The 13,964-nt window shown below is 39.4% G+C and overlaps 1 protein-coding gene across 1 annotated transcript in view; it reads left to right on the top strand.

The window, feature by feature from the left end:
- Positions 1-13,964, top strand: part of gpc5a (glypican 5a) — a 99,350-nt gene that overhangs the window by 52,850 nt on the left and 32,536 nt on the right. Inside the window, exon 8 of the mRNA XM_029499060.1 lies at positions 7,570-7,732. Coding sequence (XP_029354920.1) covers positions 7,570-7,732 — 163 coding nt within the window. The remainder of the gene's footprint in view (positions 1-7,569; positions 7,733-13,964) is intronic.

Genomic DNA, 13,964 nt, shown 5'->3' with positions numbered 1-13,964 from the left:
AGCCTGAAGAGTTTGAAGTTGTCTCATAATTTCAGATCTTTATATTGCACATCTGGTACAATTCATTTTACAGACTGGTTACACTCACCCACTCATGCAAACTCCGCACAGAAAGGACTCAGGCCGGGAACCGAACCCACGACCTTCTTATTGTGGGGCAAGAGTGCTAACCACGGCTAACCACTACGCCGCCGTGCTGCCCCAGACTGGTTACATTGCATTACAAATAGCAGTATGCACACTTGCTCCACACTTGTTCACGTGACTTAACTGCGTGCCCATATGAATTTACCCCCAACAGTGTATTACTTCTATAAATACTTAAAGTATTGGTGCACCTTATTAATGAGATGAAACGTAAAGTACACATGCATCTGTGCATGAATAGCAAGTAGCCTAGTTTAATGATAGGAGAGAAAGGGGGAAGTATACGGTGAAATATGGATGAAAGTGCAATTCTATTAACTTTAAAGTTTCCAATGTTGGGCATTTTTATGAGGATAAGAACGATGTGTCCATGCAAATGTTGATTTTCATATTTTTCATCTACATATCAGAAATGCTTTTCACTATTTCCATTTATTTGCCCCTGACCTTGAGTAAATGAAGTGCAGGAACTGCTCCCAGTTTTCACAGAGCAAAATGGAAATGTATCATTACTATTCCACAGCCACGACTGCAGGAAAACACAAAACAGCAGTGCAGCTATTGACAAATTCATCATGCAATCTGAGAGTACAAACTGTAGATTTCACCATGTTGCTCATCAGCACCTCTTTCCCATGAATTATTTGTTGGCTCCTCTCCTCCTTGTCTGTCCTCTCCTCTTGATGTGGTAAAACCTTTCAGGAATCCATATATGGGCCCTGTCCCTCTGTCTCTCAATCAAAATCAGGGGCAGGCAGCTCCTCATCCAGTCTGTGGGCTGAATTATTTACCAGTCATTGATGTGGTGGCTGACCAGCAGTTACGCTTGTAAATTATTCATGTGCTTTCTCCTCTTTCCTGAACCAAAGGATTAACACTGGTGATAACTTCACGTTATTTGTCGTACTCCTAAACATCAAGACATTAAAAAAAGAAAAAAGCAATTTTGGTTATAATGATCAAAGATGTGCAACAAATTTGGTTTATTTGGCTTATTCATACTGATATTCAGCGAGGAATCTGTAAAGACATGTCAGGGCTGGTTGGGCTTGAAGTGACAAACCTCGCGCAATAACTTGTGTTTCAACTCATAGCTTCATTCATTTACTCAAGTCTCTAAAAACAAACAAACAACCAAACAAACATTCAAAGACAAATCCAGCTAAGCTGCATACCTGTAGATAGCGACTTCATCTCATGTGGTCTCCTGTGCTTTTTCATGGTTAAGAGCCAGTTTTAGCAACAGCAGGATAATCCTCTTCATGTGACGTGTTATGAAGTTGCTAAATTCAAGTTTCGCAGTATTACAAAAGAGAAGAAAATCACATTTGAATAATATAATCTATTGAACTTTGACAGCCCTTCTTTAAAAAAATAAAAAAATAAAAATCCATATGTAGTTATTTTTGCCCTGCAAAAGAGTTAAAGAGAAAGGAGATAAACACATTTGCATTCAGTTCACAACAGATTGACAACTAAAAGTGTATGGTAATATCATCATTTGCAGTTACTTCGGTGACCTAAAAAGTGGAATTATACTATTTCTCTCAAATATTCTCATGAAAATTTCAGGAACACCTGAGGGGAATTTCTTCAATTTTGTTACAAATATTCACTTGGACTCAGCAATGAACTGATCAAAATTCAATGGTCAAAGGTCATGGTTACCTCATCTCTCACACTTAAACCAAAATGAAGTAGGCCTGCTTAAATTAAACCAGAGGGATATAACAACATAAAGTTTATCCGTGTATAATAAATTAAATTGTTACACTGTCTCACTTTCAGTATTGGAAAACAAATTAAAAACAAAACAAAACAATAGATTTTATGATAAGTTGATAAAAATCTCAGAGTAAAAACATACGGCCGTAAGCACTGTTGGTACACTTTTACTGCCTGTACTTGTGTGTTTGTGTGTGTGTGTGTGTGTATTATTATTCATTATATTCCGTCTACCTGTGGGGAAAAACAGTGTCTGAAACAGGTGGTGTGTGATTTAATGCTCTGGTAGCAGATGGCAGCAGTGAGAATAGTGTGTGGGCTGGTTGACTGGTGTCCTTTATAATGCTTTGGGCTTTTCCTATGCAGTAGGTAATGAAGATGTCATGAAGCCACAGTGGATCTGTGCCAGTAAATTTTTTGATGCTGGGTTTGCAGCATTCTCCTGCAGTTTCCAGTCATGGGTAGTCAGTATTGCCAAAGCTGTGCACTGTGATACAGAAAATATAGTCCCTATAGTAACCGCAGTTAAGCCAAGCCTGGAGTCCCATTCCCAATCTTTTGAGACGCCTCACAAATTACAACCTTGGTTATGATTTCCTGAGGAAACACTTTGAATAAAAAAGAAATTGTGAAGTGTACATTGGTGAGTTTAAAAATGTGTAAAATACATCAGGTAGCCAAGGTGGTTTGGGTGGAGTGTGGTGGTAACCAAAGGAATGTCTCGTGATAACAAGGCTGCAGCCACACCGACAGCTCTGACAACTAACACAACTTGGAGTGAGATGCTAACGCTAACTCCTGAGATCTTCATTAAGACTGTTTACCTAGTCTTGTTTTTAACCAAGATTGTACTAGTGTAGTGTATTAGCCGGGTAACATTTTTTAGTTAACTAATTTTACTGTCACCATTGTCTCAAATGATTTTTCCTCATGGAACCAGGAATGTTTTTCACCAGATTGAATGATGAGCTCATCAGCTGTTGAGAAAATTACAGAAAGAGCTTTTATCCAACATTTACAAATGATTTCACGTATTGGTGACCTGAATATAGTGTGTGTGAGTAAATGTCAGGAAACAGGCAATGTCCCTCCTACAGTTTTGAGTCTGGCCTACATGGCTTCCACTAAGTGAAAAATCATATAACCCCATTTCCACTGGTCAAAAGACATATTGACATGCTGCTTTTGTTGGCAGTGGAAAAGGCTTCATAGTTTGAACCCAGGTCAAATAGCAGCAGAAGACACAGGTATAAAATGGCTCTGGCTCAGACTGTTATTAGTGTAAATACAACACTCAGGTGAAGGTGTTCATTTGTGCCTCCTTTCCTGCTGTATAACGTCTCCCTGAGAACAGACACAGAGCTCTTATTAAACCAGGCGACAGTATACCTCTTTCTGAGTATGAGCCAAAGCCTTGAAATAAGTCATAAAAACATACAGTCCCTGACTGAAGCATCTCAGGAAGGTTCCAAGATTTTTAGGGGAACACCTACCTGGAGATGTGACAGTTCAGTTTTAACACTGTGTACATTGGCTAGAAGTTCACTTTTCCCCTTACCTGTGTGTGTGTGTGTGTGTGTGTGTGTGTGTGTGTGTGTGTGTGTGTGTGTGTGTGTGTGTGATGACAAGTTAGTCAGCAGAGAAAGGCAAACTGTACTGGCAGAGTAAAAGGAGTCAATTGATTTATCAGCAAGTTTACCCCTATTAAAAAAAATAAAAAATCCAGGTAGACCCAGTAATTGTTGGAAAAAGGATATTACTTAACCAAGGAAGCAATTTTTGAATCACTTCCAGCCTGTGATCACACAGCCAGTAGATGTATTGTAGCACTTTTTTCTGTCTATATGACCTATATCAGGATTTATTTTCTAGGTTGAGAGGTAATCAACTCTGTGAGCTCAAAAAGAGCACAAGACAAACTCATTGATTCTTCTCAACAATTAAATCGACTCCATCTTAACAAACTGACCTCTTGTACATTGAAGGATCCCATTCGAGACGTGTTGTTGAAACCATTATAACATCCAGGTGTGCTAAATCAGAGTAGGGTTAAACACACTCACCATTAAATATCATGGGCTTTGAAACTTTTACTGTGAAAGGGCTGCATTGTAACGGTTCATCCTCTGAAAGAAGTTTGGATAGGGGCCAGCCAAAGGTCTTAGAGGCGTCGTTACCACTGAATAGGTGTACTGAGCCACTGAGGACAATAACACTTCTTATTTCCTTTTTTTTTATTTTTGGCCAAAGTCGGTTTGTGCATTTCTCTTTCATTTGTCAAGACTGTATTTTGTGTCTGAATAATTGCTTAAATTATAAGTATTTTTAATGTGCAACAGATGGAGAAAGTGTTTGAATTTGCATTAAACAGCAGCTAGAGCAAATGGAAGTTAAAGTGTAACTGCTAATTGAAAACGACAAATCAGCTATGAATACTTGTCTCTAAATGAGACTAAAGGCTCTGTCTGCTCCTTAAAGTTCAGATTTGCTGCAATTCAAAAGAATGGGATGAAAGGTTGGCTGCACACCGATGCCTCCGCATACTAGATTTCTTGAAATCTAAAGATGAAGCTGTGTGCTAGGGAGTTTGAGCCATACTGTAGGGATTTGCAGAAAATGTGTCAAATAAAATGATCAGCCTCTGGGATGTCTCAGAAGATGGTACAGTTTCTTCGCATGTGGGCAGTTTTGTTTGTGAAACGAGTCATCGGTATTAGTCGGATGGCGCCAACTCTCCACACAGTGCAATAACAGCCAAAGGGCGGCCCAGGGGTTCCTCCTCTGAGCTTTTTGTGATCTGCAGATGCACGAATCAGCGCACCAATGCCACAAGCCCAGTGTTAGTCCAAACCCCAGACCATTCACAGAAGGGAAGCTAATAACATTGTTAGGTTCTTCAGGCTGAGTTCATTGTGTGTTAGAAAGTACAGATGCTCAGCACAATCAAAAGCACAGCGGTTACTCCCCAGACTCAGAAGAGGAAAAGAACGATGTTGTGTGCTGACTGACTGACTGCTTTCTTTCCTCAAACATGGCAAATCCTTCCAAATAAATGAGTGTGTTGTGAAACAGACTATCATTAGCTAACGGGACTTTATTAATTATTGACTGTTTGATGCAAATCGTGTCAGTTGCCAGTAACTCCACAAACCAAAACACATGCTTAAATGTTCTTTTAAATATATAAAAGAAAATCTGTTAATTATTAATTACAGATTTCTGTACTCCAGGAATTACAGCTAAATTTGGGAAATGCATGACTGCAGTAACTAGTCGACAATGAAGACGCCTTTATTTCACTTTCCACATACTCAGGATAAGGTTGACACCGTCCAATTTTTAATATTGCAAACAGATCAAGAAAAATTGAAGCCAGTAACGTGCATAGTCATCCAGAGTTGCCATCGAATAAGGCTGTGATTCTAGAGTCATGTTTTGATCTAAGGTCGTGTGATTGAGTTCGTCTGTGTAAAGCAGCACTTTACTCACTCACTCGCACAGGCTCATTTATACACACTTCCTAAGCTTTAACTATGAACTATACCTAGTTAGTTTTTAAGCTCAGCCTGAATATCATCTTCCATATGCACACTAATTATTGTGACATGTCCACTTTGCAAATGAGAGCCAGAGTTGTTGGTGTTTGAACGCTACATACTTAGTCCTTGGGCAGTGAGACTGTAAGAACTGAGGCAGTAGGTGATCGGTGTAAACGGGTTATTACGAACCATACCCCTGTACAACTGTAGTCATTATGGACTAAAAAAGGAGGAAGTCAGTTGAAGTAGTGTGCAACAAAAAACAATGTTGAGGAGAGTTGGGTTTCATTTTTCTTTTAGCACTACAATTATACGGCTTTAACCAAATGTTTATAATTGTAACCATGATGACGATGGTCATCTGATTCTGATTCTGGCTAATCTGACACAAAATCCATATGGTCATTTAGATTGAAGGGCATGTTGCGAGCCATAACTCCTGCACAGTTAAAATGCAGTGAAACGTCCAGACCAGGTCGATCTTATGCACCACAGAAATTCTTTGTTCCGCATTACGTATTCAACATTCGGTCTGATTTCTGACGCAGCTGGAAAGAAAATCGCACTCATGCTCCCATGTGGGGAGCACTTAGTTTGCCCAAGACCCTCAATGTTCTCCATCTTCTAACCCATCAGTTTTGAGGAGGGAGAGACTCCAGTCTGGCTAATTTCCTCATAGATGCATCCCAGCTCAGACATGGGAGCAGCCCTGACACTTCTCTGCTCCCCTGCACTGAACCACAGCAGTAACTAATTAGCATAGACACCACCTTTCTGATCAACACAAAGCATTCTCTCTTGTTTCCATTGACGCATCATGAATTTAAATGAGCCAATTAGTGAATGTATTTCCCTTGGTATCACGCAGTCTGTGATTTAGATTCTCCTCCACAGAACCACAGCAGAAAGTTCAATTGCCCTGCAGGCTGCTGTAGAAGAGAAGAGTCAGCGTCACGTAGCTCGTCTAGTTTGTCTAAAGTCTCATCATTTTGGTGCTAAATGATTAACTCTAATTCTCCGGCCCGAGATTTTATTTAGTTTTTTAACGGCTCCTTATTGTGAAAAAGAAATGATGTAAATTTTAATGACCACAATGACAAATTTCACCACCAAGGGGCAAATAAAGGATTATCTTCATTCATGCATTCGTTCATCTTCAACCGCTTATCTGTTTCCAGGTTGCGGGGTGTTCTGGACCCAATCCACCCTGGACAGGACACCAGTCCATCACAGGGCCTAAAGGATTATCTTATTTTATCTTAAATCCTTATGATTGGTTGCTTTACAAGTCAGTAAGAATATTCTGTAGGGGGTTTCGATAGTAACTTCAAAAAGCTTTACGTAACTTCTTACTTGTGTATCTAAGAGTTAAGGACAGAGTGTTCTGTTATTTGTGTTGAAGACCGGGAATTCAATTCAATAAGACTTGACAGGTTTAGGTGTTTTAGTCGCAGTATCAAGGCTAACTGGAATGAAATGAACAGAGCCGGCTGAGCAGCATAAACTGAAGGAAAAAAAAAAAAAATCTTGTTATGAATTATAAATTACCAATGTTCCCCTTTGCTTGAAAGTGTTCTGTATTCCTGCCCTGCACAATCTAATTACATACGGCCATGTGAGGTAATCTGTGTTTAGACAATCAGAGCATTTTCAAACGAACAGAAGGAGGTCACTTCCACCAGGCAGCAAAATTTGACTGTGTGTGGCAGGGACAGACCGCCTAACACAATATTCTTTTCACAGCACATACTATTACGGAGCGGTCACAATTGTCACAAGTATCAAAATAGGGAACGTTTCAAAATGAACAAAGCAAAAAGGTAGTTTTTGAAATTTCTGGATCTAATTGGTTTAAAAATCTGAAATTAGGGCACAGCTCGCCATAACTTTCATTTAGTTTTTTTAGTTTTCTTTTATCATTTTAGGGGAATGCAGCTAATTAGCAAATGAATCAGCAGCTCTGGAATTTTTTCTGTTTTTCTCTTCATTTTCTGAAAGCATAGTCTGTACCGCCCTTGCCATTAGAGGACCTTCTTAACTGTAGCCTGTTGTGAATGTTAAATGTGAATATGAAAATAAATGATTTTCAACCACCTTACGTAAGTTAATATGTCTTAGCTGCAAAAGTAAACTTCTTTGTCGGTTCTGTCCTGACCAGCTGTTGCAGGGGAAGTCCATTCCTAAACTGGGCTCACTGGACCAAATTGAAACTGGCAGTGGAGATGCTGAGGGAAATTACAGCGGTGAGTGTGACGATGAGGACGGTTGCAGCGGATCAGGCGGTAGTGAGGTGAAGAGGAAAGTCTCTGGAGTGTCCAGATGTAAGTCTCATTCTTATGTCATTTTAAAAAGTAACCAATTAATCTTGTGATTGACCAGCCAATCAACAATGTTCAAATGGGATTAACAATGTTTAATCGATAGAGCTTGATGTGGGATCTCCATTTGATATGTACGGAGGAGGTATGTTTGTATCTAATATGTATTGTATTTTATTTCTATAACTAAGCATGTGCAATACTGCATTTTGTTTATTTATTATCAAACTAATATGAAATAAATACAGCCCCCCCCCCCCCCAAAAAAAAAAAAAAAAAAGCAGCTAATGTGCTTTCATGTAGGAGCAAGTAATGTGTCGTCATATGCTACATCTGAATACCTTTTCTGACCACTAAGCGAGTTTGTGGGGTTTTTGCTTTCCACTGTTAATTAATTATATGAATGTTTAAAAACCAGAACAAATTTTGAGCAGACCTTGGGCAAATAAATAACAAAATAACAAAACACTAAATATGCACAAAATAAAAAATCAACACTGAAAATTTTAATTCCTTATTTCCTCAGTCTGAGGTTTGTTCAGAAAATAACTGTACAATAACAAAACAATTTTTCCCTCTCTAGACTTTTCATGCATTTTTAAGACCAAAGTCCACAAAACTAAAGTTTTGTTTAGGTCCAATATCATAACTCTCTACTTCTCCTCTGGCTTTTTTGAAAAAAGCTTTACAGAGTTGTTAAAGATAAAAAATTTATTAGTGGCGAGCAAGTTGTAAAACTCAACGTACAGAACATAGAAGGGAAACAGGAACAAAGGAATCAATTTCATCCTGGTAGTATCGATCTAATAGTGATACCAACACTGGTATTGATACCAATAAACGTAGCGCAAAAACATAGATCAAGATGAACAAAACACAAAAGATTTTAAAAAATGTAATTCCATAAATTATTAGCTCAAACTGAATTAAACTGACATTAATAAACAGTAAGTATTACATATGTGAGTACTTTTACTTTTTAAATTTCAGCATTAGCTATCGTTTTATGTAGGGGAGTTTAAAAACAATTTTTGATCGCTGAAGGCATTGAAAGATGCTGTGGCATAATACTGTATTTTAATAAGACTCTCTCCAGTCTACGTTTTATGACAGCCATAGTAATTGTCATTAAAGATAATAGTTGCTAGGGGGACATTATTGCAATCAAGGGCCGTTACTTTAAAAATTATTGAAATTATTGTGCTCCAAAGGATCAGTAACCCCCGAGGAATCACAGCGGCGACAGAGCTTTCCTCCTCGTTTGGTTACCTTTAACACCCTCACTCAGCACATGTCCTCTATTCCCTCCCCCTCTCTCCATCAAACATGCTAACAACCTGATTAATCACCTTCCTCACTTTGCCTTGAGCGACACCGAGGAAGGAGTGGAGGGGCTTGTCATCCAAACAAGCTGTTCTCTCTGTGTAAATGTTTCCTCTGCTGCTTGTCAGTCTGTCTTGAGGCTTTTGCGGCTCGGGCTCAGGAAGCTGCTTAACAATTGTTCATCTGAGGCTTCAGGGAGGCTCTGACATTTATCACCCATCACAGTAGAGCCGCTGCCTTTTCCTTGTTGTAGCCTGTCCCCCATTTTTATGTTCCACTGTCTGCTGTGACCTCTGTTGAACATCTCTCCCCTGCTGCCTGACCCTGACACAAACACTGAGGATCCTCCACCTGAACCAGACCTCTGCTTGGCCCCTGGCAGGATTATTTCTGTAGGATTTTTGCTTCCATTTCTTTTTTCTTTATTGTCTAAATCTGAAAATGCTGCTGCTGCTACTACTTAGCATTAGATAATAGATTGAATCCTCTTTATTCATACCGTTTGTCAATGTTTCCATGGTTTATTTATTTGTATTCATCTTCTAGCATGATTTAAACATAAGATTTAATATCAGGTTTAGTCCAAAACACCTTCTCAGCTTGTAGGCATGAAGTAGGTCACACTGAACAAGCAACCCACTGTTCACTGAATCATCCTCCATCATTGGTGTCACTGAGGTAGACACTTTCGGCACTCACTGTGGGGTTAATATAAACTGTTAAACCCTCCTCTGACTATATACATATGAGAATGTTAGTGATGATTAAATATTTGGTAACAATGCATGAATATGTAGTTTGCAGACCAAATTATACCAGCCCATTGTAGAGGAGATGTCAATCTGTTATTTGTTTTTTTTATCTTGTTTTGGCCAACAACCTCAAGGGAAGTTGACAGAAACATTTGTTGGGAATAATAATTCTTTAATTCTTTTTAAAAGTGATTGTGAGGAAAAACGGGCAGGACTGCTGTGTAGTGGATAGTGCTGTTGCCCCACAATAAGAAGGTTGTGGGTTCAGTTCCCAGCTCCGGGGCCTTTCTGTGCAGAGTTTTCATGTTCTCCCCATGTCATGTTCCTCCCACCGTCCAAAGACATCATGTTTGGGTTAACTGGTGACTCTAAACTGTCTGTAGGTCTGAGTGTGAGTGGTTGTTGGTCTCTGTCTGTCTCTGTGTGTTGGCCCTGTGATGGACTGGCGACCTGTCCAGGGTGAACCCCGCCCCTCACTCAGAGTGAGCTGGGATTGGCTCCAGCACCCCATGACCCAGAAACGAATAAGCGGTTGAAGATGAACGTGAGAAAAACGTCCTAAAAATTGCAGAAGCTTTTGTTTTGTTTAAAATTGTTCTTTATTTTTTCGGTCATATGAGGGAACCAGAATGTGTGAACATGTCGTCACCTCTTACAATCACCATCTAGTCAATAACTGTCACTGTATGAAGCTCTGTGAAGCTGAGGGCAGCTGCATATCCAGGTGATAATTCTCTGTCAATCCATTAGAACCAATACGTTTGTTCACGCTGTGACATTGTTTTCATGTTGTCATTTTATCCATATTTGCTCAAAAAACATTGAATAGAGCCCTCCGGAACAGGGAACCACAACAATGTTGAATGTGTAATTAAAGCATTGACTTGAGCGATCAAACGCTGCCTGATGACATGACATGCTAAATAGCTTACAGGATGGTTTACTGCAGTACATGGCTCTGAGTGCAGGGAGCAAATTAGCTGTGTCTAAGATACACTGATGATCATATCTGCTCAGATCAGTCAAGCAAGAAGCGAAAGTCAAAAACAGCTACACTAATAGTACTGTTGCCAATTGCTTGAGAATCAACAATTGTCTCCCTTCTCCATGGATGATAAAAATGAAATATATTTTGTTCTGTTTGTTGCAGTTTACGATCCACTCGAGTCCTTATATTTTTATATTTTGTTCTAAGAATGCAGTTGATAAATTAGCTACCATGGGGCTAAAGCACTGAGGGGGAAGGATGCAGTTTCAACAAATTTTGGTTTTTATTCCAGCCTGTTTGCAAAACTTCAACTCAGAAAGCCGAAGAGACAAACAATCAAATATTAAACAACAACTACAGACCCAGGAACAAAAGGAACCACATCACCAAGTAAAAAAAACAAAAACAAAAGCAAAGATTAAATAAAATCAATCTCACCAAACATGTCATCAACAAACAACAAAAGGCAGACAGCAGAAGAGAGGTGGAGATAAAATAATTTAATAATGACGAAGGCACAGGAGTTTGTGATTAGTTACCAGCTGTCACTAAATGGCAACTGTGTCCATATAAATGTGATTTCTCTTTTGCTGCAATTATACCTAATCCCTTTCCTTTGTGTTTTTGATGTTTATCAGCTGAACATGCAGACGATAGATCAGCACGATAAGAAAATAAAATGGGATAAGCTCAATACTGACAATAGAAACCTGATTTAAAGGATTATCCTCGTTAGGCAGAATTACTGCTGTGTGAAGATGGTACGTATGTGACAAGAAGCAATTCACTATGCTTCTCGCATACCAGGAGCAGTTTTATTATTTGATACTCATCTGTCAATCGTCTCAATAAACAACCACATCTGACTTTCATTTCTAATTGAATTAAATGAGCATTTAACTCTGGTGACAATCTACAATTTCCATGTTAGAGCTGCTGTGAGATGGCAGCGGTGAGCACTGCTGGATATAATTACTAATTACTAAATTAGCCAAATAGTGTGCTTGTAGAACAACCTCTGATGTCTGTGGATGTTATTTGGGCCTTTGGTTGTGTGTGCTTTGTAAAAAGGTGTTTAACTCTTAAACGTAATGTGGAAATTCGCTTCCAAATAAATAAGAGTGGGTAGAGAAATTTTAACTTTGATATCCAGAGCATGATTTGGTTTAAATACGGTGAAACCAAACGGTCTCAAGTAGCTGGGAAGAAATTGTTCATTATCTCGGCCCTTCTTTTTGCTTGAGCTGATAAGATAATTAGACACCAGGTTTAATCACATAAAAGCCTTTCAAGGCTCGGCTTTGATATATATTCACTTTAATATAATCAAAATAATATTCAGCTTCGCCATTTAACCAGAGTTGCTTATCGATCGGTTGTGAGCCGATAACAGAAAACGTCTGTAGCTGTGCTTGAGGTTCCGTGAGGCTGTACTGAGACATGTTAGGGTCAGCATCCAAATAACAATGCTGCAATATGGATGTGATGCAGGTGTAATGCTGTTGAAACTCTCCCATAAAAATTGTAAATGTGAACCTGATGTCGAGAGTTGAGGTAAAGTTGGATCCTCCATCTGAGCGCTACTGTATGAGTGATCATAATGTTGCGTTCATTCAGATGTGGCAGCAGATCTTCAGCTATTTCATCGAATTTCATGCCAACTTATTCTTAGCTTTTGAGATAATTCAGTGGGGGACCAACTGACTGACTGACAGTGCATCCGTAAAAAAAAAAAAAAAAAAAAAAAAAAGTTAACCTATTTTGTAGTTTCTGGCTGATTGCATTCTGTGTACTATACAAAAAGGGTTTTCCCTTTATCCTGTGTGAAATCTTAGCCGTCTGCTGCGACCTGCCGCGTAAATCTGCAGGGGAGAACAATTAAGAGGCTCTTCTCATGCTCCGACCCCAACAGGGAGCTCCAGGCTTCTATTCTCGCCTGTCTTGCTATCACTGCAGACACTGTGATCGCTTGCAGCATAAGCATTGTACTGCAAAAAGACATCTGTCAGAGGGAGCGGCTGCAAGACAGACACAAATCGATTTCTAGCGGCTAAGCACAATGAGGGGAAGGACAGAGGCTCCTTTAGCATGAGTCTTGTTAATTAATTGTGTCTCAACAACAGAACTCTTGATGTTATCTGAGTTCCTCACTCACATTCCGGCGCTAAATGAGTGGTGAATGTGGCTCTTGCATCTGTTGAACTTCTCCAGTAACTAATGTCAAGTGCTAATGGCAGAATTCACAGGGGATTCGGGGAACGTGGGTAAAAATTTGCCAAACAGTGTTGCATACGCACCAACTTGAAATGAGAGCTCTGAAGAATAGGGAATTTCATCACGGCCACTTAGGTGAACATGTACAGTAATAGGTCGACGCCTAGGCCCGTTGGGATTTTCCTAACAGCGTTTTGTAATACACGGCTGTGCCCGTTACAAAGACCTTTATCCTCCTTAACGTGTTAGATCAAATTGGGTGACCTGCTGCGACTCCTGCCCTCTTTTGTGCCTGTGAAAATTAGATCAAAATCATTTACGGCACAGCGCCTCATAACCTTTTGACAAGCAAGCTTCACTAGGTAAAGCGGTAGAGGTTGTCTGATCATCGCTCAATCAAATTAACCTTCTGAACGATGTAATCACTACAGGAATTATAAAAGTCTGAAATGTCTCTGGGATCTTTCGCCTTTTGCCTTCTACCATGGTCACCTGGATGCTGTATTCTTGTAGTAAAGCAGGAATTATGTTGTACTCGCAGGTTGCAGCTAAATGACTTAACTAATTGTATTATGTATATATATCAGCTCACTACAGGATATTTTAGGTCGATTGCATTGTTTTCCAACGCTGACTTTTAAAAAATTCAATAACCTCCTTTACCAAGAAGAAACTACGAAAAGGATCAGACACATGTTTGGGTGAAACGGTAATTAAGAAACACTGAAGCTCTGTGGCTAACTGACCCAAAACAAGACTGCAGTCCTCTATAGCTGGAGCCAGTCACCGTTACAAAAGCAAATGGGTCCTGAAATAATCTACATTCACCACGTGAAGAAACTAATAGGACTGCATTAATGCAAGGCTGCACAAATGATCCATTCACTAAGATCCTAGGTGCAAAACTACTCATTTGAGCTGTAATGTACCTGTAAATGAGTAAATAGTGCAAGTGGAA

This window comes from Echeneis naucrates, chromosome 3, assembly GCF_900963305.1.
Source record: "Echeneis naucrates chromosome 3, fEcheNa1.1, whole genome shotgun sequence".
Lineage (NCBI taxonomy): Eukaryota > Metazoa > Chordata > Actinopteri > Carangiformes > Echeneidae > Echeneis > Echeneis naucrates.
This window is presented reverse-complemented; position numbering and strand designations above follow the sequence as displayed.